This window comes from Chlorocebus sabaeus, chromosome 8, assembly GCF_047675955.1.
Source record: "Chlorocebus sabaeus isolate Y175 chromosome 8, mChlSab1.0.hap1, whole genome shotgun sequence".
Classification (NCBI taxonomy): Eukaryota; Metazoa; Chordata; class Mammalia; order Primates; family Cercopithecidae; genus Chlorocebus; species Chlorocebus sabaeus.
In genome coordinates this window covers 147,390,913-147,416,498 of record NC_132911.1, presented here as the reverse complement: position 1 = coordinate 147,416,498, position 25,586 = coordinate 147,390,913, and the positions used below count along the sequence as shown (strand labels likewise).

General features: G+C 56.9%; 2 protein-coding genes and 1 long non-coding RNA gene across 8 annotated transcripts; 2 read left to right on the top strand and 1 right to left on the bottom strand.

Moving 5' to 3' along the window:
• The first annotated feature begins 1,495 nt into the window (after positions 1-1,495).
• Positions 1,496-4,055, top strand: LOC140712255 (uncharacterized). Its single transcript, XR_012093795.1, has 3 exons — positions 1,496-1,979; positions 3,701-3,798; positions 3,951-4,055. It is a non-coding gene; the product is annotated as an uncharacterized lncRNA (long non-coding RNA).
• Positions 2,259-8,480, bottom strand: MAPK15 (mitogen-activated protein kinase 15). Of its 6 annotated transcripts, none has more exons than XM_008001813.3 (14): positions 8,327-8,480; positions 6,993-7,091; positions 6,709-6,738; positions 6,483-6,573; positions 5,878-6,008; positions 5,619-5,782; positions 5,292-5,431; positions 4,472-4,711; positions 3,939-4,083; positions 3,675-3,780; positions 3,370-3,550; positions 3,127-3,251; positions 2,920-3,048; positions 2,259-2,739 (listed from the first exon to the last, which is right to left on the bottom strand). In XM_008001813.3, exons 1-14 carry the CDS (start codon positions 8,390-8,392, stop codon positions 2,563-2,565), a joined length of 1,824 nt encoding a protein of 607 aa, XP_008000004.3. In that variant the 5' UTR covers positions 8,393-8,480; the 3' UTR covers positions 2,259-2,562. The 6 variants fall into 6 exon arrangements, with proteins under 6 accessions (XP_008000004.3, XP_037855955.2, XP_008000003.3 ...); XM_008001814.3 differs by having other exon boundaries at positions 2,260-2,739; positions 3,939-4,076; positions 4,472-4,529; XM_038000027.2 differs by having other exon boundaries at positions 6,483-6,738.
• Positions 8,481-20,440: 11,960 nt separating this feature from the next.
• Positions 20,441-24,431, top strand: CCDC166 (coiled-coil domain containing 166). The gene is made up of 2 exons (XM_038000032.2): positions 20,441-21,910; positions 22,007-24,431. The coding sequence occupies exons 1-2, from the start codon at positions 21,467-21,469 to the stop codon at positions 22,880-22,882; spliced, it is 1,320 nt and encodes a 439-aa protein (XP_037855960.2). The 5' UTR covers positions 20,441-21,466; the 3' UTR covers positions 22,883-24,431.
• Positions 24,432-25,586: the final 1,155 nt, after the last annotated feature.

Here is a 25,586-nt window from a genome sequence, read left to right as displayed (position 1 = left end):
GTGGGAGGGGCACTGGGTTTTGCAGCACAATAAAACATGGTCTGGACAACCTGTAGCCCTGGCCTTGTGAGCACCCCCTGCACAGGCCCAGCCCAAGCCAGGTGCCAGAAGGGCCGGATTTGGGGGGGCTTATCCTTGACAGGTATGGGACTAGGTGAGGGCAGGGGACAAGGTGCAGCCCAGGCCAAGCCCAGCTGTGTAGACATAGGTCCTGGGCACCCCTGCAGGTGGGAGTGGTCCTTGCCCTCCTGGTGTCCAGCAGACACCCCCCTCCAACCCCATTCTCAGGTCCTTTCCTCTTTGTCACCAACACTAAGAATCTGTTTAGAGTTCCTGGCCTATCTTGTATCTCTCTTCACCCCCAGAGAGGAATTGCAATTGACTCAGAATGACACATTTTGGCACCACATGTGTAGAACATCCCCCACTGTTAGATGCTAGCCTTGTGAAATTCATGTTTCTGTATTCTCTTTCTTTTCAAAAAATAATCTTTTTAGTGTAATAAATCCTAAGAGGGAACTGATTTAAGAAACAAGGCCACCAAACAAAGGCAGCAGTTCTGACTCCAGCAGCTGGGAGAGAAAGGGAAGTGACTCCACTCTCACTGCTGGACAGCCCACTGGTGACCAAAGCCACCACCCACGTAGGGATGACAGCAGGGACTTCTGGCCAGGGGGCAAAGGTGCCTGGAAGTGGGATGCACCTGAGCGTCTCTTGGCCATGATGTTCTTGTGGGCACATCTGTGTGTGTGCTGTCTGGGGTGTCGCTGAGCGGACAGGCTCTCCAGCTGGAGCCCATGGAGAGGCCAGAGGCTGGCGGCCCTGCCTGGGCCTTTGGAGCCTCCTGCCTGCACGCTCCACATCTTCTAAACCATGATGCAGCACATTTCGGTGTTAATAAAACATAACACACAAAATATTCTAGCACGTTCCCCAGTGTGTATAATCTCCCAGTTATTTCCTGCAGCCTTTAACCATGTGGCCTCCTGGATTTCCCCTGTGGACCCACCACCCAGCCCTGTGGGGGGCACTAAAGACCCCCCAGCTCCACTTCCAAGGCCCACCTTGGCCCCTCCGACTTCACGCTGCTCTCCTGTTCCTGTCCCCGATGCCCCCTGTGCAGGCACACTCCTGAGTGCCCACCTGCGATTCCCCATTCAGCAGCCCTACCACACACTGCCCAGCCTGAGGCCAAGCCTCCAGCCCTGCAGCCCCCGGGCCTCTCTGCAGCGTCCTGTCCCACCCTAGGCCTGCGCCTTGGGCTTTTGAAGCAGCCCACTCGGGAAACAAACCCCTGGGCCGGGTCTCTGACTGGCTCACCACTTCCTCGGGCCCTCCCGCTCCCTCTTCCGCCTCCTCCAACCTTCTCCCAAGCCCAGCCTCCCTGAGTCTCTTGCAAGTTCCTGGCCTAGCACCAGGGCAGCGCTAGCTCCCACCCTCTGCTCAGCTCCCCCACCCACATCTTGTCCTTCCCCACCCTCCCACATGGTGGCAATGGCTTCCACAACCCAGAGGCGTCCCTGCTCCTGGCAGCCCAACCCCCGACCACAGCACAGGCTGCGCCCTTCTGACTGTGAGCTCCTCCGGCCTGTGAGCTTCCCAGACTGTGAGTCTGGCAGCCCAACCCCCCCCTACCAACAGCACAGGCTGCGCCCTTTAGACTGTGAGCTCCTCCCAGCCTGCGAACTTTCCAGCTGCCTCCCTGTGTTCCAGCCCCAACCCAGGGGCAGGTGCAGCTGAGGACACCTGGCACCCTAGGACACAGCTTTGTGCCCACAGGGCCCCTTTGATCTCTGCAGCCCTGCACAGCCCTGGCCTGAACTCATACCAGGGCTTTTGCCTGGGGGTTACAAGAGGAGGTAACCCTGACCTCACGAGATGTCTGTCTCCCACCCTCACCTACAGAGACCTGAAGACAGATCAGGCGCAGTAGCTGTACTGAGGGAGCGCAGGCTGTAGTCCCTGACAGCAGGGGAGGGGTGAGGCTGCCCCCTTCTTTCTCCCTTTCTCTCCTCTGGGTCAGAGTCACAAATATGGCCATGGGGTGACCCTAGGTCCCTACCCCACAGGACCACCCTGGGGGGCAGCCTGGACCCTGAAGCCACAGCAGGTAGGAAAATGATGGACCAAGGACAGGAAGCTGCCCCAGGCAAACCTAGAGGGAAAAGCCCAGTGCTGGATGTGGAGTGGGCAGGGCCTCTAGTGGGGCGGGTGGCACTGAGCTCTGGGGTGGAGGTTTCAGGACAGGGGTGGTGGGGTCTTCAGAGGAGTGGAGGCTCCAGGAAAGGGGTCGGGGCCCCCAGCTAGTGGATGCTGTGACCTCAGAGGGGAGGGGAGGAACGATGGCTGCTTAGATTGGGGGCAGACATGACTTTATTGGAGGAAGTCACTGGGGCTGGGGCAGGGCCCTCATCTGCTCCCCCGAGGAGACCCAGGCGAGCTCCCTGGAACTTCAACGTGGCCTGGCAAAGCAGGGAGGGCTAAGGGGTGCAGGATACCGGGGAGGGGTCTGGGGAAGGGGCTGGGGCAGGAACAGGGGCCAGGTGAAGGGAGTAGAGCAGCTCATACACGGTGCCTCTCCTGCAGGGGCAGGTGGCCCAGTGCCGAGTGGCAGACAGTCCCATAGGCTTGGGAGTAGCCTCCAAGCAAAGCCCTGGCGGCCCCCTGGGCACCCTGCAAGGCAGAGGTGCTGAACATCCTCCGGCCGGGCCGGGCCTCCGGAGGACTCCGGGGAGGGACCTGTGTATAGTTGAGGGTCACATGAAGAGGGTGTCAGAGGGGGTGCAGTGGAGGGGAGGCCTTGAGGTCCTCGAGAGATTTGAACTGGACATTGGAGGGGCAATGGGAAGGATGGGGAAGGGAGGGAAAAGGAGGGGAAGAGGAGGATAAGGGGATGGGGGCAGACTGGGCCGGGCTCACCTGTTGTGTGCTGGCCACCCTCACCCCACCACCCTGGTTCCAGTCACCCCGGATCAGGGCCTGGTTGGCCACCTGAGCTGCAGCCTGTGAGGTCAGGGAAGGCGCAGCTCCCCTCCGGCCTGGCTTCTCCTGGGGAGGGCCATGTCACAGGGTCACAGAAAGGTACAGAGGAAGGGTCCCTCCTGTGCCCACCCCACCATGACTTACCAGCAAGAATGTCAAGGGGGGCTCTTCCTTCGCCCCAGGGGGCCTTTCCCCACTCCCTAGGAGTGCAGGTTGGAGCATGGGAGCGGAGTTCTGCCTGGGAGTGTTCTTGGCTGCACGGGGGAGCTCTGTGGAGTCAGAAGGTCAACCCCAGAGTCAGGAACCCGACGCTGCGCACAGTTGGCAGCCACAGGCAGAAGGGGCCCGGGCCATGCTCTGTGTGGGTAGCCAGCAAAGATCACACACCGTGCTCGGGGGGGTCATGGCTTGGGCTACTCTGAGGCCTGGGTCTGGGACCCTGCACAGGTGTCCCAGAAGGCAGCTGCGGGTCAGCTCTGGGTTTGTGCAGGTGTGCCTGGGACGGGGAGACACCCTTCAGGCCCTTCTCTCTTGAGGTGCCATTGCTGCCTTTGCACTCCAGGATCATCTGCAAGAGGAGAAGGGTGCTCAGAGGGCACAGCCTGGGCATGGGTGTTTGGGGGTCTCTAACATAGGAGGCAGCCTCCAGGGTGCAGTAGACAGGGGATGATGGGGGTCTCGAGCTGGAGCACCTGATAGACGCGGCTGCGGTACTCAGGCGCAGAGAGCTGGACCCCTTCGCGTGCCCGGAGCTGCACATGTACCTTTCGTGCCCACTCATCACTGGGGCAGTGGAACCTGCAGGAAGCCAGAGAGGTGAGGCCTGGGCTGTGGCCAAGGGAGCCCCTCAAGCTGTCATTGCAGGGTCCGTGCTGCGGGGGCTCTCCCTCGTGGGCTGGCTCTCTCCTGCCCCCACCTCTGTCCCCCGCACTTAGGGGACTTTCTCCCACTCCCACCTCTGCACGTAGGGGTGCTGCAGTGCCTGGGTGGCGCTTAACCGCTTGTCTGGGGTGAACACCAGGAGTCGTCTGAGGAGGTCCAAGGCCTCTGGGGAGGTGTCTGGCGGTAGGAGGGCGTCCAGCATCTGTCGTGGCCTGTGGGCTGCCGTGTGTCGTCTCTAGCGCCCGACCCAAGGGCCCCTCCTCAGATCCACATTCATGGGTGGGGCTCAGCTTTGAAACTGGGGTCCACCCTGCTGTCCTGTCTAGGTAGATGCCCCTGTGCCTGACCTGCACAGTGGAGAGACCCCTGCAGCCCCCTGGTGCCCTCCTCTCCACGCCCAGCACAGCTCCTCCAGGCCACCCTCTAGGACCACCACCAGGGGCTCCTGCTTTCAGAGTGGCCAACAGTTGTTGGGTTGGGGACTGCCATCATGAAAGCAGATAGAATCTGAACTGGTACAAATTGGACCCAGTAACCTTGCAGGAAGGTGGCCCTGCTCCCTTGAGACAGGCCACCCTCTCACCCTCACCGAAGTGCCCCTACTCACCGGGACCCCAGGCGGTGCAGCACAGAGGCACGGCAGCCTGAGCCGAGAGCCAGGAGGTCTGGGGCAGCAGAAGGTGGTGTGACCCAGGCAGGCCTGGTAGACTGGGGTGGCTCAGGGTATCTGGGGCCAGGGTATCTGGCTCAGGGTATCTCTTCCAGCCCCAGGGAGCACAGCCTCTCCACAGGGTTTCTGCTGTCTGGCAGGGCTCAAACACCCCATCGCCAGGGTGTGCCACCCAGCCTGTGCATGGGAGCACCCGATCACAACCCCTGCTCCACACTCTGGCACCTGGCCCTGGGGCGTGCTCACACAGGTGGACACTGGCGCCCACCTCCACGGATGAGGAGGCTCCACCCGGACAAGCAGATGTGCCTGGCAGTGCAGCTCCCTCTTGCCCCCACCCTCAAGAGTGACCCCCATGGCCCCACTACCACTGCCTTCCTCCACCTCTTCCCCTAGCACCTGAATCTCTCCTGCCCAGCTCTCTGTGCGCACCCCAGCTCCCAGCACAGTGACAGTCCCTGCCCCTGCTACCTGAATCCCTCCGGGAACTTGTCCAGCCTGCTGGCCCCTTCACGGTCACTGCTTGGCCCTCATGGTGACTGTGCCAGGTGCTGCCTACCCACATCCCCCCGCCAGCAGCTCTTCCTGGGCCTCCATCACCAGTTGGTCTTCCTGGGGTTCCTGCCTCATCCTCTGGATCCTCCCTGACCCCGTCCCTCCTCTCAGCACAGTCCTAGCCTGTCAGCTGCTGTCTCCCCACAGCTGTGCTATCTGACCTGCAGCATTCTCGGTGCCCAGCCCCAGCCACCTGGCTCACCCTCCTTGGATGGTGGTGGGATGGTAGCCAGGATCAGCTCCAGCTGGTGGAGGGTGGACGTGCCCGGAAACAGGGGCCTCCCCCGCAGCATCTCCCCCAGGATGCAGCCCAGACTCCACATGTCCACCCCAAGGGTGTACCTGGGGCAGGAAAGAGTGTAGGCACGGAGAGCCCAGAGGCAGAAGTAGGGGTAGGGTTGCTAGGGGGGGTGAATGGGGGAACACTTGTGAACCAAGGCAGGGTGGGAGTACAGGAGGCCTCGGAGCCCTGGCTGGGCAGGAGGGCAGCAGGGAGGTGGAGGGTGGGTTGGGGATGTCCGGCTGTTACCGGTGTGAAGACAGCAGCACCTCTGGAGCCCGGTACCAGCGTGTGGCCACGTACTCTGTCAAGGCCTGGTCTTCAGGCCCCTCAGGGAGGTCGCCCAGGGAGCGGGCCAGACCAAAGTCACACAGCTTCACCGTGCAGTTGGCATCCAGGAGCACATTGGACGGCTGCAGAGAGGAGGCAGGCTGAGGCCTTGGGGCTGGGTGGGGCCAGGAGCTGGGCCACGTGGCCTAGCAGGGGGCTGGAGGCGGGGGGACCACACCTTCTGGTCCCGGTGCACAACGTGCCCCGAGTGGAGGAACCGGGTGGCCTGCAGAAGCTGGTAGAAGATGGAGCGCACGTGGACGTCCTGCAGTAGCCCGCCCTTCCGGATGACTGCGTTCAGGTCAGTGTCTGCGGAGAGGCCGCGCACTCCAGTCAGGGGTGGGGGGTGGGGGGGTGGGGGGGTGGGGGGGTGGGGGGGGTGGTGGGGGCAACCTGTGGGGAGTGGGAGAGGGGCACCTGGCAGGTCTGTCCCATTTTGAACCAGCCCACAGCCTGGCCACCCCACTTCTCCATCCTGCGCACTGCCTGTGGGCACAGCGGTGGGGTCTGCAGGAGTTTTCACACTTTATTTCATGTTACCTTTGTTTCATAAAATAAGGAAAAGGAGAACACAACTGCAAACTGTGGTCGGAGCAGGAGCCTGGGGCAGGTGGGACGAAGGGGGTCGCTGCTGGCTCTGGAGGCTGACACTGGTCAGCTGTCTGTCCCTGAGTCCAGGGTACAGGGTGAGGGAGCAAGCCACTGTGGACCGCAGAAGGACACGCAGAGGGCGTAAGGACAGGACAGAGGTGGGGCTGGGGCCCTGGCTGAGGCCTCACTCACCCATAAACTCAAACACCAGGTAAATGTCCCTATCGTTCTCTGCCCGGATCACATCAAGGAGGCTGATGATATTGGGATGGTCCCCAAACTCCTGGGGAGAGAGTTGGAGGTGGCTGGAAGGCCAGGAGGGGCTGTGTTCTGGGGGCCAAGAAGCTGGGTTTCTCTCTTGTCTGGAGAGAGCTGTACCTGGGGAAGGGGACTGGGCTGGAGGGCCCAGGCCACTCACCTGGAGGAGCATGATTTCCCGAAATGTTCTCTGAAGAGACAGAAACACAGGTGTGTGGGTGGGCGGAGCAAGAAGGAAGCCCCTGTCCTGAGAGGACCCAAAGGAGCTGATGTCTGTCACCCAATGTCCACCAGACCAGGCATGGCAAGGGGGCAGTGTTCTGAGACAGGCCAGAACATCTGCTATGACCCGGCTCCAGCTCCCACTGGAGCTTCCAGGCACCAGGGCAAGGGGCTGCCCCTCCCAGCCCCCATCCTCTCCTGCGCTTCTCCCCACACACTCACCTGGGCATCTGTCTTATCCCTAAAAGCATCAAAGATTTTCTTGATGGCCACGACCTCACCAGTCCTTCGGTCCACTGCCTTCCACACGATGCCATAGGCCTGGGAAGGAGTGCCATCATACAGGGCCAGGCCCTTGCCCTGCCATCCCCTACCCACCCAGATTGTCCCTACAGACATGAGGCTCCTCCTTCCCATCCTGGGTCCTGAAAGGGGATGGAGTGTGGGCTTCTGCAACTGCAGGCTGCCCTAGACTCCGACATCTTCCAAAGGAGGGAGGTGGAGCGGAGGGAGGGTGAGCTGGCGAGGCCCTGGAGGAAAGGGGGCCACAGAGGCGAGCGTCTGGGCAGGAAATGAAGCTCGGGGATGCCCTACCATCCCTCCAGCTGCCCAGGCGCTCTCCCTCCCTTTCTCTCACACCCCATCTACCCCCAATCCCATTGGCTCCACCTTCCGATTCCTCCAGAATCTAGCCCTTGCCGCTGTCTCCCCTGCCCCCATCCTGGTCCCAGCCTCTGCCATCTCTCACTGGGCGGCCATGCTAACCCCTTAACTCATCTCTGCCTGCCACTCCTGTGCACACCCATGGTGGGTCCTCAACACAGGAGTGGGCCTTGTAAAGTGACACCAGCAGCTGCTACAGCTCCCAGCGTCAGCAACAGTAAAAACCAAAGTCTGGGAAGTTCCCTGAAGCCCCCACAACGACCGGACCCTCACCACTCACCCGTCTCCCTCCGTCTCCTACCCAGTGGCACACACAACCCTGCACTGGGGCTACGCATTTGCTCTCTGCACTGCCTGGAAGGCTCTTCCTCCCCTCCCCATTGCACCCTCGAACACCCCCCACCCGCCCACGCACACACACACAGGCCCACATGCTCACATGTTACAGAAGGCTCTGGCCTTCGCTCTGCGCCCACCCCATACCCACTCAGGCCCTTCTCGGGCCTTGCCCTTGTGCTCGTGAGCCTGGGGTCCGCCCTCCCTCTCAGTGACCCAGGCGCGGGCCCAGCCTCCCCAGAGCGTCCTGTGCACCCGGGAAGCGGCGACTGTGGGTGCGTGGGGAGCGGAGCGCCAGGATCCCTCCGCCTGAGGCCGCTGGGGGCCCTGGATGTCACCTGCCTCCAGGAGCCAGGTTCCTGGGAGTCGGGATCGTGTTACCCCATGAGGAAACTGAGGCACCAAGGGGCTCCAGATCACCCCTCCCGCCTACGGAGGAGGCAGGACGCCAGTGTGTGACGGAACAGGCCTCCGAGGAGACCGGCCACGCCCCGCAGGTCCTCTCTCCGCAGATCTGCGGTGCCCCTCGGAGGGCGGACGCACCACCAGGCACTCACCCCTTGCCCGAGCTGCCGCCTGAGTAGGTATCTCCGGACGATGCGAGGGTCCACTGCGCTGCACATGGCGGCCAGGACGCCCGCGGGACCTTACTGTGGAGTCGGTTGCCGTGGGAACCGACGCCGGCCCGGCCCCTCCCCTCGGGGCGCCCCTCCCAACAACCCCCCTCCCCCGCCCCGGCAGGCCCCGGCTCCGCCCCACAGTGGCCCCCCCACCTCCTCCCAGGCCCGGCCCCGCCCCACATTGGCCCCGCCCCTCCGTGCGCCCCGCCCCTCTGTGAACCCCGCCCCTCTGTGCGCCCTGCCAGCCTCCTCGCAGACCCACGCCCAGCTCGGTTGACTAAAGTAGAAATCTTAACAATCTGTTGTGAATTCTATAACTTGTAGAAGTAAAATGCATGACACCAATAGCAAAAAGTGAAGAGGGATAATGGAAATACACATTTATACTGTTACAGAATAACATATGAGAATCTATATTGTAAGGTTCTTAAGTTACATGTGAAGTATTAATAGTATAATATTATTTGGGCAGGGCACGGTGGCTCACGCCTGTAATCCCAACACTTTGGGAGGCCGAGGCGGGCGGATCACCCGAGGTCAGGAGTTCAAGACCAGCCTGGCCAACGTGGTGAAACCCCATCTCCACTCAAAATACAAAAATTAGACAAGCGTAGTGGCACGCTTGTAATTCCACCTACTCGGGAGGCTAAGGCAGGATAATCGCTTGAATTCGGAAGGCGGAGGTTGCAGTGAGCCCAGATCGAGTCACTGCACTCCAGCCTGGGTGACACAAAGAGACTCAGTCACAAAAATAAATAAAATAAAATAAAAAATAAAGAGATATAGCTGATAAGCCCATTATCTAGATAGAACAGAATATTAAAAACTACTTATAGCCAGGCACAGTAGTTCACGCCTGTAATCTCAGCACCTTGGGAGGCCAAGGAGGGCAGATGGCTTGAACTCAGGAGTTGGAGACCAGCTTCGGCAACATAAAACCTCATTTCTATTAAAAAATAATAATAATAGGAAAATTAGCTGGGTGTGGTGACATGAGCTTGTTGTCCCAGCTACTTGGGAGGCTGAGGTAGGAGGATCACTTGAGCCAGGAGGCAGAGGTTGCAGTGAGCCCGGATTGCGCCACTGCACTCCAGCCTGGATGACAGTGCCAGACCCTGTCTCAAACAACAACCACAACAAACTACTTGCTCAAAAAGAATTCAGAAAAAGAAGGAAAAGGAACAAAGAATAGATAAGACCAGCAGAAAACAAATAGCAGGACCGGGTGTGGTGGCTCATACCTATAATCCCAGCACTTTGGGAAGCCGAGGCGGGTGGATCATGAGATCAGGAGATCGAGACCATCCTGGCCAACATGGTGAAACCTCATCTCTATTAAAAATACAAAAAAATTAGCTGGGTGTGGTGGCGCATGCCTGTAGTCCCAGCTGTTTGGGAGGCTGAGGTAGGACAATCACTTGAACTTAGGAGGCGGAGGTTGCAGTGAGCCAAGATCGCCCTACTGAACTCCAGCCTGGCAACAGAACGAGACTCCTTCTCAAAAAGAAAAAGGCCGGGTGCAGTGACTCATGCTTGTAATCCCAGCACTTTGGGAGGTCAAGGCAGGTGGATCACAGGAGTTTGAGACTAGCCTGACCAATATGGTGAAACCTTGTTTCTACTAAAAATAGAAAAATTAGCTGGGCATGGTGGCGTGCGTCCGTAATCCCAGCTACTAGGGAGGCTGAGGCAGGAGAATTGCTTGAACCCAGGAGGCAGAGGTTGCAGTGAGCCGAGATTGCACCACTGCACTCCAGCCTGGGCGACAGAGTGAGACTCCGTCTCAAAGAAAAAAAAAAAAAAAGATGGCTGACTTAAAACTTACCATTTTATTTTTATTATTATTATTTTTAACTAAAAAGTAAACTTTAATGTCGAAAATTCAAACTTTGGGAAGACAGAAAAGATCACACACAAGGCTGTCACTTCACACTTGGAAGGTTGCACAGCGGCCGGACAGAGGCGCTCCTCACTTCCCAGTCGGTTGGTGGCCGGGCAGAGGCGCTCCTCACTTCCCAGTCGGTTGGTGGCCGGGCAGAGGCGCTCCTCACTTCCCGGACGGGGCGGTGGCCAGGCAGAGGCGCTCCTCACTTCCTGGACGGGGCGGTGGCCAGGCAGAGGGGCTCCTCACTTCCCAGATGGTTGGCAGCTGGGCAGAGGCACTCTTTTTTTTTGTTGTTGTTGTTGAGACAGAGTCTCACTTGGTCGCCCAGACTGGAGTGCAGTGGCCGGATCTCAGCTCACTGCAAGCTCCGCCTCCCGGGTTCACGCCATTCTCCTGCCTCAGCCTCCCAAGTAGCTGGGACTACAGGTGCCCGCCACCTCGCCCAGCTAGGTTTTTGCATTTTTTAGTAGAGACGAGGTGTCACCGTGTTAGCCAGGATGGTCTCGATCTCCTGACCTTGTGATCCGCCTGTCTTGGCCTCCCAAAGTGCTGGGATCACAGGCTTGAGCCACCGCGCCCAGCCTGGCACTCTTAATTATTACAACATATATAAATGGTCTAAATACTCCAATAAAAAGGCGGAGATTATATGACCTTATTTTTTAAAAATTTAAATACACAAATATGCCTTCATTATACAAAATTATTATGTTTGTAAAATTATAGGCCAGGCCCGGTGGCTCACACCTGTAATCTCAGCACTTTGGGAGGCCCAGGCAGGTGGATCACTTGAGGTCAGGAGTTTGAGACCAGCCATGCCAAATATGGCAAAACCCTGCCTCTACTGAAAATATAAAAACTAGCCAGGCACGGTGGCACATGCCTGTAATCTCAGCTACTTGGGAGGCTGAGGCAGGAGAATCACTTGAACCCGGGAGGTGGACGTTGCACTGAGCCAAGATGGCACCACTGCACTCCAACCTGGGCAACAAGAGCAAAACTCCATCTCAAAAAAAAATTATAAACATAATACATATAATAGTTACATGTTATGCAGTTATACAAGATATGCCCCTTATTATTATCATTATTATTTTTTGAGACAGGGTCTCGCTCTGTCATCCAGGCTAGGGTGCAGTGGTGTGATCTCAGCTCATTGCAACCTCTGCCTCCTGGGCTGAAACGATCCTCCCACTTCAGCCTTTTGAGTAGCTGGTGCCACAAGCTCAGGCCACCGTGCTCAGCTAATTTTTAATTTTTTGTAGAGTCCAGGCATGGTGGCTCATGCCTATAATCCCAGCACTTTGAGAGGCTGAGGTGAGTGGATCACTTGAGGTCATGAGTTTGAGACCAGCCTGGCCAACATGGCAAAAACCCGTCTCTACCAAAAATACAAAAATTAGCCAGGTGTGGTGGTGCGCACCTGTAATTCCAGCTACTTGAGAGGCTGAGGCACGAGAAATTGCTTGAACCCAGGAGGTGGAGGTTGCAGTGAACTGAGATTGTGCCCCTGCACTCAAGCCTGGGTGATGGAGTGAGACTCTGTCTCAAAAAATAAACAAAAAATGTTTTTGTAGGACAGAATCTTCTATATTGCCCAGGCATAAATATACTTCAACTATAAAGGCATAGTAAAAAGGACGGAAAAGGATATACCATGTAAACACTAATCATAAGAAAACTTTAGTAGTTATATTAATATCTGGCAAAATATATGCCAGGGCATGGGATATTACCAGAGATAAAGAAGAATAATTTGTTAGGATAAAAGTTTCCATTTATCAAGAATACTATAATTCTGAACGCATATACACCTAATATATATAAAGCAAGCCTGCCATCACTGAAAGGAGAAACCATCAAACCCACAATTACAGGCGGAGACTTTAACACTCCTCTGTCAGTAATTGCTGGAACAGGTAAGCAGAAAATAAAGATGCAGTAGACTTGAGCAACATTATCATCCAGGGCAACCACTGGACATTCGGAAGACAAGGCCTCCATAATGTGGTGGAATACACCTTATTTTCAAGTGTGTATGAAACATTTAGCAAGATAAACCACATTCAAAGTACCATAAAACAAAGTTTAACAAATGTAAAATAATTGAAATCTGGGCCGGGTATGATGGCTCACACCTGTAATCCCAGCACTTTGGGAGGCCAAGGCAGGCAGATCATGAGATCAAGAGTTCGAGACCAGCCTGGTCAACATGGTAAAACCTCATCTCTTCTAAGAATACAAGAATTAGCTGGGCATGGTGGTGTGTGCCTGTAATCCCAGCTATTGGGGATGCTGAGGCAGGAGAATCGCTGGAATCCTGGAGGCAGAGGTTGCATTGAGCCGAGATCACACCACTGCACTCCAGCCTGGGTGACACAGCAAGACTCCGTCTTGAAAAAAAAAAAAAAAAAAAAAGGGAATTGAAATCATGTAAATTATGTTCTCTGATCCCACAAAATTGGATTAGAAATAAATAACAGAAAGATATTTGGAATATCCCCAAAGATTTCAAGATTAAACAACACACTTCCAAATAAACAATAAGTCAAAGAAATCATAAGGTAAACTAGAAACAATTTTGTACTGAAAGATAATGAAATTCTAATGTATGAGAATATGGAGGATGTCCCCAAAGCAAGGCTTGGAAGGCAACTGACAGTTCTGAATTCAGGAATTGCCAGTGGGTAGCAGAAGCCTTGGCAGAACTGATGGAGAAGAGCTGGTTCTTCGGAGACTGCAGAGCAGCTCAGGTTGGCTGGGATGCGGCTGCCAGGGGCAGCGAGGAAGCCCAGCCACCCCCAGTGCCAACAGAGGTGAGGACCGGCAGGCTAGCACCCCCATTCTTCACCTTCCCTGGGGAACCCCAAGGAGAGGAAGTCCTGACCCTGTCATTCTGCCTCTGAGAATGGCCCCATAGGCAGAATTACACCAACACCAGTGAACTGTCAGCAAAAAAGAATTCTTTAGAGTGAACGTTACTACCCTGAATTATTAAATCAGTTTTCCACCCAGCAAAATTAAACCATTTCCAACTTTTTCTGTTTCCCTTTTTCATTTTACTGCAGTTATTTTCACTGGGGTTTATTATTTCCCATATACACTTTCCAGGAGACATTTGATTTATCCATTAGTTGGGTGGGTTTTGTTGTTGTTTTTGAGATGGAGTCTCACTCTGTTGCCCAGGCTGGAGTGCAGTGGGGTGATCTCAGCTCACCACAGCCTCCACCTCCTGGGGTCAAGAGATTCTCCTGCCTCAGCTTCCCGAGTAGCTGGGACTATAGGCATGCGCCACCACACCCAGCTAATTTTTGTATTTTTAGTAGAGACGGGGTTTCACCATGTTGGCCAGGATGGTCTCCATCTCCTGACCTCGTGATCCACCTGCCTCAGCCTCCCAAAGTGCTGGGATTATAGGCGTGAGCCACCGGGCCCGGCCGCTGTTGATTTTTGAGACAGAGTCTCATTCTGTCACCCAAGCTGGAGTACAGTGCGCGATCTTAGCTCACTGCAACATCTGCCTCCCGGTTCAAGAAATTCTGCTGCCTCAGCCTCCTGAGTAGCTGGAATTACAGGCAAGTACCACCACGCCTGGACTTTTTTTTTTTTTTAAAGTAGAGATGGAGTTTTGCCATGTTGCCCAGGCTGGTCTCAAACTCCTGGCCTCAAGTGATCTGCCCACTTTGGCCTCCCAAAGTGCTGGGTTTACAGGTGTGAGCCGCCGCACCTAGGCTAGTTGGATTATCTGTTTATTTATTTTATTGAGATGGAGTTTTGCTCTTGTCACCCACGCTGGAGTGCAGTTGTGTGATCTCGGCTCACTGCAACCTCCGCCTCCTGGGTTCAAGCAATTCTGCTGCCTCAGCCTTCTGAGTAGCTGGGATTATAGGCGCCCACCACCACACCTGGCTAATTTTAATTTAATTTAATTAATTAATTAATTTATTTTTGTACTTTTAGTAGAAACAGGCTTTCACCATGTTGCCCAGGCTGGTCTTGAACGCCTGACCTCAGGTGATCTACCTGCCTTGGCCTCTCAAAGTGTTAGGATTACAGGCATGAGCCACCATGTCCAGCCTAGTTGGATTTTTTTTTTTTTTTTGAGATGGTGTCTCACCCTGTCGTCCAGGCTGGAGTGCAGTGAAACGATCTCGTCTCACTGCAACCTCCACCTCCCTGGTTCAAGCAATTCCTTGCCTCAGCCTCCCAAGTAGCTGGGATTACAGGCACCCACCACCACACCCAGCTAATTTTTGTATTTTTAATAGAGACAGGGTTTCACCATCTTGGCCAAGCAGGTCTTGAACTCCTGACCTCGTGATCCACCCGCCTTGGCCTCCCAAAGTGGTAGGATTACAGGCGTGAGCCACCATGCCCAACCTAGTCGGATTTTTTTTTTTTTTTTTTTTTTTTTTTGAGACAGAGTTTCACTCTGTCTCCCAGGCTGGAGTGCAGTGGCACGATCTCGGCTCACTGCAAGCTCCGCCTCCCGGGTTCACGCCATTCTCCTGCCTCAGCCTCCTGAGTAGCTGGGACTACAGGCGCCCACCACCACACCCGGCTAATTTTTTGTATTTTTAGTAGAGACGGGGTTTCACCGTGTTAGCCAGGATGGTCTCGATCTCCTGACCTCATCATCTGCCCATCGAGGCCTCCCAAAGTGCTGGGATTACAGGTGTGAGCCACCACGCCCGGCCTAGTTGGATTTTTAAAAATCTGTTATTGTGTAGTTTCTCTTGGGGGCACTATTTCAACCAAGTCCAACTTTCCCTTGTCCAGATATTCTTGCCGATATAAATTTTGTCAAGATTATTTTTTCTCAGCATTTGTTAGTCAAATTTATCTGACAATAAGCCACAATAAGTTTTTTTATAATTTATTTTACTTATTTATTTACTGAGATGGAGTCTTGCTCTGTCACCCAGACTAGAGTGCAGTGGTACAATCTCAGCTCACTGCAACCTCTACCTCCTGGGTTCAAATGATTCTCCTGCCTCAGTCTCCTGAGTAGCTGGGACTAAGGGGCGTGCCACCACATCCTGCTAATTTTTGTATTTTCGGTAGAGACGGGGTTTCACCATGTTGGCCAGGCTGGTCTCGAACTCCTGACCTCATGTGATCTGCCCGCTTCGGCCTCCCAAAGTGCTGGGATTACAGGCATAAGCCACTACGCCCGGGCTAAGTCACAATAAGTTTTGTCACATGCGGTTGTAACTTTTAGCTTTATTTCGGGTGCGTTATTGACCTGGACCTTGCACTGAATTTTTAGCCAATCCATGGGGAAATCATGGGTGAGGTCTGGGGGGAGGTCATCACCCAGAAGACCCAAAGCCACAAGGGTGGGGCCCAGATCACAGCCTCCGGTGAAACGTGTGGCTGGAGCCTGTCACTTCACACACACTCAGCATTCCGTAACCCAGGAAACCGAACTCCCCTGGCCCCCACCTCCCAAACTGTGACAGTCCCCATGCACCACCCCCACCCTCTCCCATAAGGGCACCATCCGTGTGCCATTGTGTGGGCTGAGATCCTACCTTGCCTCTGAGTGTCACAGTCTGAGAAGGTATCACCATCCTGACCCCTCCTATGTCACAGCCACAGCCCACTACCCATCCCATCTCATACACAGCCTCTCCCTGTCCTACTGGGGCTACCTGGTAGACTCCAAAATGGCCCTCTCCTCTCTCCTGATCCAGGTGTGGGCTACAGACTCAGATACTGTACCTGAGGTACAGGTACCCCAGCTCTCCCCTCTCTCCTGCTCTGGGCCTGGGCTATAGACCCAGGGACCCCAAGCCTCCCCTCTCTCCTTCTCCAGTGTAGGCTACAGACCTAGGTACCCCAGGCCCAGCCCCCCTGGTCACTCCAGTCATTTACCTGAGCCCCTCCAGTGGGGGCACACGCCAGTTTCGGATGTGGTTTTCTCTGAGATCATGCATCTGGAGGCATAGACTCAGAAATGAGGGTCCCCAAGGAGGCGTGTCTTTAGCTGGGCACCCCTGATGGCTGCCTCTCAGGGATGTCTCTGGAGCTGGGTGCAGGTGTCATCACTGAAGCCTGTGTAGGGGCTCTGGACCCTGGACACCCTCCTTTGACCATCCTCTTCCTCACGGAGGTAGATGACTCTGAAGGGGCCCCATGCAGGCCCACCTGGACCACACCCCAGTCCCCCACTGCCCTGGTTATGGATGATCAGGAATGACCTGGTCAGGGCCTGCTGGCTGGGGCCTCGTGCTCATACCTGCAGAGGTGCGGCCGTGCAGCCATGGCCCTCCTGGTGTGGACGGGGGAGCGCAGAGCGCATTCTCTGGGACAACCGTGGGTGTGGGAGCTGATGCATGTCCTGGCCTGGGACTGGAGCTTCCATCCGGGGCTGACCGAGAGCCTTAAGTGGATCTGGCATGGGTTCTGAGGTACCTGGCCATGGGGGCAGGGTCTTTGTCTCAAACACCCTTGCCTAAGCCAGCCCCAGTGGGTGGGGGTTCGGGGAGGCCTGCCAGGGATATGGGGCAGAGGAGAGGTTCAGGTTGGGCCCAGGGCCCCCAAACAAACAGGACTGGGGCCCCAGCGCCTGACCCCAACCAGAGGATACACGGGGTGGGCAGCTCCGCTGGGCGTCCCTTGTGGTCCTGCTCGTCGTCCCCTTTGCCCTCTTGGCCGTCAGCACCAGCTCTGAGCTGCTGCACAAGGGACAAGGTGAACAGAGTGGAGCTGCCCCTTGGGTCCTGGGCTCCCATGTGGGCTCAGCCCACCCTCAACTCCACAGGTGGAGCTGGCCTTGCCAGGTGGGTGGGCAGCCTTGGCGCATGGAAGGGTCGCAGCACTGGCCATGTCCTGATCCCAGGGCACAGAGCAGCTTGGGGGAGGGCACCCCATCAGAGGGAGTGCAGAGAAGTGGGAGGAACCCCTCACAGGTCCAAGTCACAGCCCCAGCATTTCCAGGGGGCTTTGGACAACTCACCTTGCCTCGGTTTCTCCATCTGTGAAATGGGAAAAGAGGCTGCTGGGAGGGCTACGCTCAGTGTGCCAGGCACACAGCCCCACCGCCGTGGCTACACTCAGTGCATGGCTCACCCCAGTCTCAGGAGATGAATCAGGCAGGACACGCAAAGCAGCAGGGGCAGAAAGACAGGGGCACGGAGGGCGGGGGACACCCGGGGAGCCTGTGGGAGCCCATGAGCCCCAGGAGCAAACCCAAGGCAGCCCTGTGCTACAGCCTTCAGGGTCCCCAGCAGGGCCCAGCCTAAGGGGCTGGGGGGCAGGAGGGAGGCTTGCCTGGATGTGTGGGGGAGGGAGGCTGGCCTGGCTGCTGGGGCGGTGGGGGGTCAGGAAGGGAGGCCAACCCAGCTGTGGTGAGGGTGGGGAGGAGGGAGGCTGGCCAGGCTGTGGGTGGGGAGGAGGGAAGCTGGCCCGGCTTCGGGGCGGTGGGGCAGGTGGTGAAAGGAGGGAGGCTGGCCCAGCTGTGGGCGGGGAGGGCCTCACAGGGAGCAGACGGCGCCCCTCCTCCCAGGGCCTTTCCTGTTTGCCAGGCTGTGTCTGAGGGGGGCGTGACTGTGGGTCCTGGGGGGACAAAGACCACCATGCCACTTGCAGAGGGGGCCAGGAAGACCCCCGAGGGTGGGAGTTGTGTCACAGGAAGTGAGTTCTGTCTCCATGGACGGTGCAGGACCTGGTGAACCCCAGAGACCGCCTGCCTTCCTAACACAGTGAGAGAAAAGCCTGGGGAGTCCTGAGGAGGCATTTGAGCCCGTCCCCAAGACCAGACTCCCCCCACTTCCCCACGAAGAATCGCCCCATGCAGCGCGGCCCCCCCAGAAGAAACAAGGTCTCCTCCTGCTCCTCATCCCCACAGGTCAGAGGCGCAGCTGGGCAGCTGGTGGCCAGACCCAGGTCAGGGCAGAGGTGAACGTGCTGGGCTGGGCACAGGCCTGGGGGGGCAGGGGTGTGGTCACAGGGACAGGAGTATCCGGACTATACTAGGGCTGGGGTCAGGGCTCCCCCAACTATTCCATGGAGTTGGTGGGTGGGGCAGGGGTTGCAGAAGTGGGAATTGCATAACTGGGAAGAAGGAAGCCTCCAGGATGCCCAGACAGAGGAGAGCAGAAGGCTCCCAGGCCTCTCCGTGGGGAGGCATTGGTGAGATTTAAAGCAAAGAAAAATCAAGAAACCCACAGGCAGGGATAACTTAAAACTTAAAAACCTTACCTCACCAGGGATTTAAAGGCAAAGAGCAACCCAGACCCTCCAGGGGCAGACGTGCAGGTGCAGAGGTGCAGGTGCAGTGGGGATAGGGAAAGAGCAGTCCAGAGCCGGGATGTGGCGTGGCCTGGGGTGGTACGGGGTCTGAGACTGTGGGGGACCTGATTGGCCCATGTGAGCAGACCTCTGCCTATTGCTGCCTCAGTTTCTCAATCTGTCAAATGGGGACAGTGACCTCACACAAGGCCTGAGGGTAGTGGGGTGGACAGCACTGGGGTGGGGCCATGGCAAGAAACCAGAAGAGGCAACACTGGGCATTAAGGGCCCCTGTACATGAGCCTGTCCCCCATGGCAGATGAGTCCCTGCTGCAGGGATGCAGGGATGGAGGCTCATGTTTTTCTCATGATTCTGTGTGGTCTTTTCTCAATTTTCTGTAAAAGGAGAGGCACCATTTTCATATTAAAAGCCCATATATTAAAGCCAACATTCAGATGCAGTTTAGGAGTTTATAACAATGTCCTATTACAGACTGCCTTGTTTGGTAGTTTGTGTTCTCTTATTTTTACTTATAAAATATATATAAATATTTTTCAAGACAGAATCTCACTCTGTCACCCAGGCTGAAATACAGCGGCACAATCTGGGCTCACTGCAACCTCTGCCTCCAGGGTTCAAGCAATTCTCCTGCCTCAGCCTCACGAGTAGCTGGGATTATAGGCGCACGCCACCACGCCTGGTTAATTTTTTTTATTTTTAGTAGAGACGGGGTTTCACCATGTTGGTCAGGCTGGTCGCGAGCTCTTGACCTCGTGAGACATCCACCTCGGCCTCCCAAAGTGCTGGGATTACAGGCATGAGTCACCACGCCCAGCTATAAAATACATTTTTTTTTTTTTTGAGACACAGTCTCGCTTTGTCACCCAGGCTGGAGTGCAGTGGTGTGATCTTGGCTCACTGCAAGCTCCACCTCCCAGGTTCACGCCATTCTCCTGCCTCAGCCTCCCAAGTAGCTGGGACTACAGGTGCCTGCCACCATCCCCAGCTAATTTTTTGTATTTTTAGTAGAGATGGAGTTTCACCATGTTGGCAAGGATGGTCTGGATTTCCTTACCTTATGATCCGCCCGCCTCGGCCTCCCAAAGTGCTGGGATTACAGGCGTGAGCTACCGCCCCCAGCCTAAAATACATTTTTTTACAAGGGGTAAAATGCCTCAATCGTGTTCCTAATTTTAAAAGGCCCTGCTGCACCTTTCAGGCAGGTTGGCTGATCAGAGCAAGCCCAGCTATGTCCATGAGCCACCAGACAGTCTCCACCACAAACCTCTGTGCAAACATGGTTTTCTAAACTGTGTCCCTCACAAAGCTACAAGTCAAAGATCCTCAAATCTGCCCATATCCCAGCAAGTGTGGACAAACTGGGCAGAAACTCAACTCTATGATAACAAGACACAAAATAGGGGTCAATTTAAGTTGTGTGTCGAAGGCTGCTGCACACATTGTTCCTGAGGCATCTAACAGAATGGGAGCTGGGGACAGCTGGTCTAGACTGAGGCAGATCTTACAGGACCAACAGGTTGTGATGCCTGCTGTGCAGTAACGACCAATACATCGAGACAGCAGAGTTTGCAGCAGAGAGACAGTGTCCCGATCCCTGGGCACCGAGCGAGGAGATGGGGGGGACCTTCAAATCCATGTCCCTGAGTTCTGGGCTAGGGTTTTCAAGGGAATTGTGGCGGGTGAGGGACTGTAAAATGGGGTCATCAATTGGCCGGGAAAAGGGGATAAATCCTCAGGATGTGGACCCTGCATTCTTTGGCGCACCAGCTCCTGGTGGGGGTGCTTCAGACCAGCTGGGTCAGTCCTTTCATGCATGTGCAGGACCTGTCAAATAGAAAACTTCACATTTACAATGTTTAAGTTGTTACCTATAGAGCAGTTATGGGGACCTCTACTCTTGTGACAGGGTCTGTGTGATTCTGGGGCCACAGGCACCAAACAGCTCTGAGGAAGGGGTTGGGAGGCAGGCCGACCTCACCATAAACGCTGAGCGAAATGCAAGCTGGGTTTATTTTCCTCTCTCTCCTCCCTTCTTCCCTGATTAATAAAGTTTATAGGGATGGTTTCAATAACAATGTTGTGTCCACAAAGTCAACAGAAAAGGAGAAAAAGCCAGTCCCTGTTGGATCCCTATGCCCTCGGCCATCCGGGCACATGGGAAGGGAAGCTGCCCAGCTGCAGAGCCGCGGATGAGCTGAGCGGGCGCCGCACTCACGGGTTTACGAACTTCAGAGAGAAACGCTCTCCAGGCGCCCAGTGAACTCCATGCTTCAGGAACCCCAGTTCCCACGGGGCCCTCACCGAAGGAATCACGAAATGCTCAAGGAAAGCAAGGGTCCCTGAAGAGGCGAATGCTCCAGGGAAGCGCAGAGATTTCACTTGGGAAACGGGGCGGGGGGAACGTGGCGAAGCTCCTCAGCCCGGGAGAAGGCCCATCGCTGAATCGAAGGCCAAGGGCGCTGCTGGGCTCTGGGAGATTCAGAAGCACGTCCGAAGTCCGCCTGAGCCGTCTTGTCAGCTCAGGCCCTGTCTCTGGGGCGCATTCACAAGCAGTCGCGGGCAACTTAGGAGGAGGGAGTTGTACGGAATGAAGGAGTCGGCCATCGCCCAAGTAACGGGGTGGGGGTGGGAGAGGACGACTAAGTTCTGTCTCCATAGAGACCGTGCCCGCCGAGCAGCAACATTACTAATGCTGACCGCACCGAGACGGACAGCCAAGGTCCAGCGGGAGCCACGAGTGAAGGTTGGCAAAGCTGCCCTGACCCCCGAGACCCAAAGCCCCGATCTGCCTCCCCGAAAGCCTCGTGACCCTGAGACGCGTCCCACCTCTAGGCCTGGGGCCTCGAATATTTAGGCCGGGTAAGAGGAAGGGCTAAGCTGGGGAAGGGGCCGGGGTCGCTGCCCTCACCAGTCCTGGTGGTCCAGGCACCAATCCATGGCGCCCAAGAAAAAGCGCGGGCCGAGCGCGGGGAGCCAGCCAGGGGGTGCGGCGGCCGCAGGTTCCGAGCAGCCGCTGTCTGAGCGGGCGCAGTATCTGCAACGCGAACACGCGCTGCTCTCGGAGCAGCTGGACGCCTGTGAGGAGCGCGTGGACCAGGTGCTGCAGGAGAACGCCTTCCTGGACCGCGAGGCGCTGCGCCTGTGCGAGGAGAACCGGCTCTACGCCAGCTACGTGAGCGCCCGTGCGCAGCGCTGCGCCAACGCCATCGTCCGGCTGGACGAGCAGAACCGCGTGGACCTGGCGCAGATTCACTGGCAGCGGGCGGAACTGGCCTCGCTCTACCACCGGCGCGAGGACGGGGTACGCGCGCAGCTGCTGGAGATGGAGGCGCGCGCGGCACAGATGGCGCGGCAGGTGCAGGAGCTGCAGCCCTACAAGGCCAGTGCGCGCGCCCGCGGCCGGGGTGCGGCGGGGCGGGGCTGGCGGCCGGGCCCGGGGCTAGGTGGGGGTGAGCTGACGGCGCCCACGCCGCAGGTGCTGCAACTGGAGCAGCTGGCTCGGATCCGGGCGCTGGAGCGCGATCTTCTGCATATGCGCGTGGAGCACACACAGCTGCTCCACCGCGTGAAGGGGCGCTTCCTGGAGGACAAGGCGGCCTTCGAGCGCGAGGCGCGTCAGCGCGTGCAGTCCCTGGCACGGCGCGCGGAGCGGGAGGCGGCGCGCGCGCTTGTGGCGCACACGCAGGCCATCAAGGCGGACAACGGGCGCCTGCGGCAGGAGCTGCTGCAGCTGCTCCGCCGGACCCAGCTGCTGCACGACACGCGGCGCCAGCTGCTGGAACAGCGCGAGCAGCTGCACCGCGAGCACGAGGACACGCGGGACCTGGCGCGTGTGCACGGTTGGCTGTGCAGGGGCCCCGGAGGCCCGCCGCTCTGGGAGCCGCCGGCCTCCTCCCAGCCCATCTCGCGCCCCGGGTCATTAGCCGCCCCCATAGGCCCGTCGCGGGCGGCCTCCCAGACCCCGTCCGTGGGCTCGTCGCGCGCGGCCTCCCGGGCCCCGTCCGTGGTCCCGTTGCGCGAGGCTTCCCGGGTCCCCTCGTTGGTGCTATCAGTCATGGACTCCACGGTCCCATCGCTGGCCACTTCAAAGGTGCGATCCCGGATCCCGTCCCTGACCGCGTCGCGCGCAGGCTCCCGGGCCCTGTCGCTGGCGCAGTCACTCGAGGGCTCTCGGATCTCTTCGGGGTCCTCATTGAGGGTGTCCTCACAGGACACTCTCCGCTCCACGAAGTCTGGCCCCAAGCTTCCCTCTGCTCTGTCCCGGGATCGGGATCCGGCCCTTCTCCCCCCACAGTCGGAGGACAGCGTGAATGTTGACGCTGCGGCAGAAGCCTCCCCGGGGAGAGCCTGAACCTGCAGGGAGGGAGGCCCGGGAGGCCCTGGTGTGGGCGAGCCTGGCGCGCAGGACGCTTAAGGGGATAATGCAATGGTTAATAAAGGCGTGGCCCCCAGGCGGCTCTGACACCCACGTGCAAGCACTAGCATTTCCGGCCGGCACCGAGCCGCTCATTCGTGCTTCCAATTTCCAAGCTGCAAGGGAGCTCAGCGCCTGCTTTCCCTGAATGCCCTCTGGGACCCGCGTCCCTGCCCGCAGCGGAGCCCCACCGCGAGCCGGCAGGCTCAGAAGCAAGCCCGGGCACCGGCGGGCGCGGACAGGCGCAAAGCCGCAGCTGGCAGCGGGGCCGCCACGGAGAGACCCGGGGGAAGAACCTGGGCTTTGTTCTCCGCGCCAAGAGGAGAACAACCTATTGGGTTATGTCCAACCTATTGGGAGATTTTTAGTAATTTAAAAACTTTGATATACTTTCCAACTTAGAGAAAGTTGCAAGAACAGCACAGGGACGGCCATGGACCCTTTATCCGAATGCCTGGCCGCTGACGCTGCCCATAAATTTGTTCCGTGTGTATCGCTGTGCACGCGCGTTGCTTCGGAACCGTTTGAGATGCGGTTGGAGACGCTGGCCCCGTAGCCCCGAAGTACTTTCCAGCGTATTTCCTGAACAGAGGATGTTCTCCTACGATGTCGCAGTGCAGTGATCAGAACCAGGACGTTTACTGTGGAGGAATATTATCCCCATCATCGCTCACATCACAGTTTTGTCACCCGTCCCAAGTGTTTCTGTAGCTGTCCCCATGTTCCAGGCTCACGTGTGGCATTTAGTTGTCGTGTCTGGATGTGTACAGGCGGTTATTAAAATGCCCCTCCGTGGAGGGTCAGACTTCTGGACTGCGTGGGACGCCCGCCCACCTGGCGCTCATGCTGCATTGTGGCCGCGACGCGACCAGCGAGTGCCCGCGGCTAGAGCGCGCCGCGCTTGGCGTCGGGGCGGCGTGGGTTCCGGGGGTGCGTGGGGGCGGCTGCGGCTCTGCGGGTTGGAGGTGGCCTCCCTTGCTCCTTGTCCCGCGGGCCGGCTCCTCCCTCTGAGCAGGCCTGTGGTGCTCAGCCTTGGCTTTGCTGAGGGCAGAAACGCGGAGTCCCAGAGAGCATTCGGGGAAAGCAGGCGCTGAGCTCCCTTGCAGCTTGGAAATTGGACGCAAGTGGGTGCCCCCAGTTCCCCCAGGGACCAGGGTGGGCCCACCTGAGCCATCTCTGTCCCCTCACGAGGAGCTGCCAACGCTGGGGCTCTGTGTCCCAGGCGGGTGAGCAGGGAGGTGGGTGCAGCTGCTGTGAGGTGGGCAGCTTTCCTGGCTTGCAGGGCCCCGTGCACCTCCCTGCATGGACCTTGACCTTAGGGTCTGTGTAGCTGGGTTGTCCCTGTGTGTGACGCTTTTTGGTGCAAGGGTGTCTGGCTCTGGGGCAAGAACTGTATTGAGGAGGGGGACAGCTGGGCCCTGGAAAAAGTAAAGGGAGCCCACTCACTCAGTCTGTCTGGAAGGTTGGTTCTTTGTGAATAAAGATCCAAACATTAAAGTAAAACACACCTGTAAGTGGATAAATCTAGGACACTGACACCACCAAAGGCCCAAGGATGAGGAGCAACAGGAGCTCCCATTCATTACTGGTGGGAAGGCAAAATGGCACAGCCACTGGGGAAGACAGTTTGGCAGGTCCTAAACGTACTCTCACCATACCATCCACAATAGCACTCCTTGGCATTCGCCCAAAGGAGCTGAACATTTGTGTCCATATGAAAACCCACACATGGAGTTAGCCAGGTGTGGTGGTGCACACCTGTAATCCCAGCTACTAGGGAGGCTGAGGCACATGAATCGCTTGAACCCGGGAGGCGGAGGTTGCAGTGAGCTGAGATCTGCCACTACACTCCAGCCTGGGCAACAGAGCAAGACGCTATCTCCAAAAACAAAAATCCCACACATGGATGTTTATAGACGTTTTATTAATAATGGCCAAAACTCAAGCAGCCAGGATGTCCTTCAGTAGGTGAATGGATAAACTCTGATCCAACCAGACAATGGAATATTATTCAGCACTGAAAAGAAACAAGCTGTCAAGCCATAAAAAGACACAGAGAAAACTTAAGTGCACGTTGCTAAGTGAGAGAAGCCGGTCTGAAAAGGCAGCAGGCTGTATGATTCCAACTGCAACATTCTGGAAAAGGCAAAATGGGGAGGACAATGAAAGGACCAGTGGTTGCCAGGGGTTGGGGGAGGATGGGGTGAAAATGTGAAGCAAGGAGCATTTTTAGGGCAGCAAAACTACCCCATACAATACTACAATTGTGCAAACGTGGTTTTTCTGAACCATGGGGTCTGCAACACCAAGAGTGAAGCCCTAATGTGAACCGTGGGCTTTAGTTAAAAGTCACATATCAATATTGCCTGTCAGTCACAGAAGACGAGCCACACTAAGGCAAGATGTTAATAATAGGGGAAAGTGGCTGGGTGCGGTGGCTCACGCCTGTAATCCCAACACTTCAGGAGGCCGAGGCGGGCAGATCACCTGAGGTTAGGAGTTCAAGACTAATCTGGCCAACATGGTGAAACCCCGTCTCTATTAAAAATACAAAAATTAGCCTGGACTGGTGGCGGGCACCTGTAATCTCAGCTACTCGTGAGGCTGAGGCAGGAGAATTGCTCGAAGGCAGAGGTTGCAG

What these genes read in the sequence shown, in the direction of transcription:
- MAPK15 (XM_008001809.3), bottom strand. Translation starts at nt 7,187, where the DNA reads ATGGGAAGGAGGAGCCTCATGTCTGTAGGGACAATCTGGGTGGGTAGG. An exon ending in GGGATAAGACAGATGCCCAG is followed by an intron (nt 6,739 to 6,992) that starts GTGAGTGTGTGG and finishes CTGTCTCTTCAG; the next exon opens with AGAACATTTCGGGAAATCAT. An exon ending in ACCGCAGCCGCGTCTATCAG is followed by an intron (nt 3,551 to 3,674) that starts GTGCTCCAGCTC and finishes CTCCTCTTGCAG; the next exon opens with ATGATCCTGGAGTGCAAAGG.
- CCDC166 (XM_038000032.2), top strand. Translation starts at nt 21,467, where the DNA reads ATGGCGCCCAAGAAAAAGCGCGGGCCGAGCGCGGGGAGCCAGCCAGGG. An exon ending in AGGAGCTGCAGCCCTACAAG is followed by an intron (nt 21,911 to 22,006) that starts GCCAGTGCGCGC and finishes CCCACGCCGCAG; the next exon opens with GTGCTGCAACTGGAGCAGCT.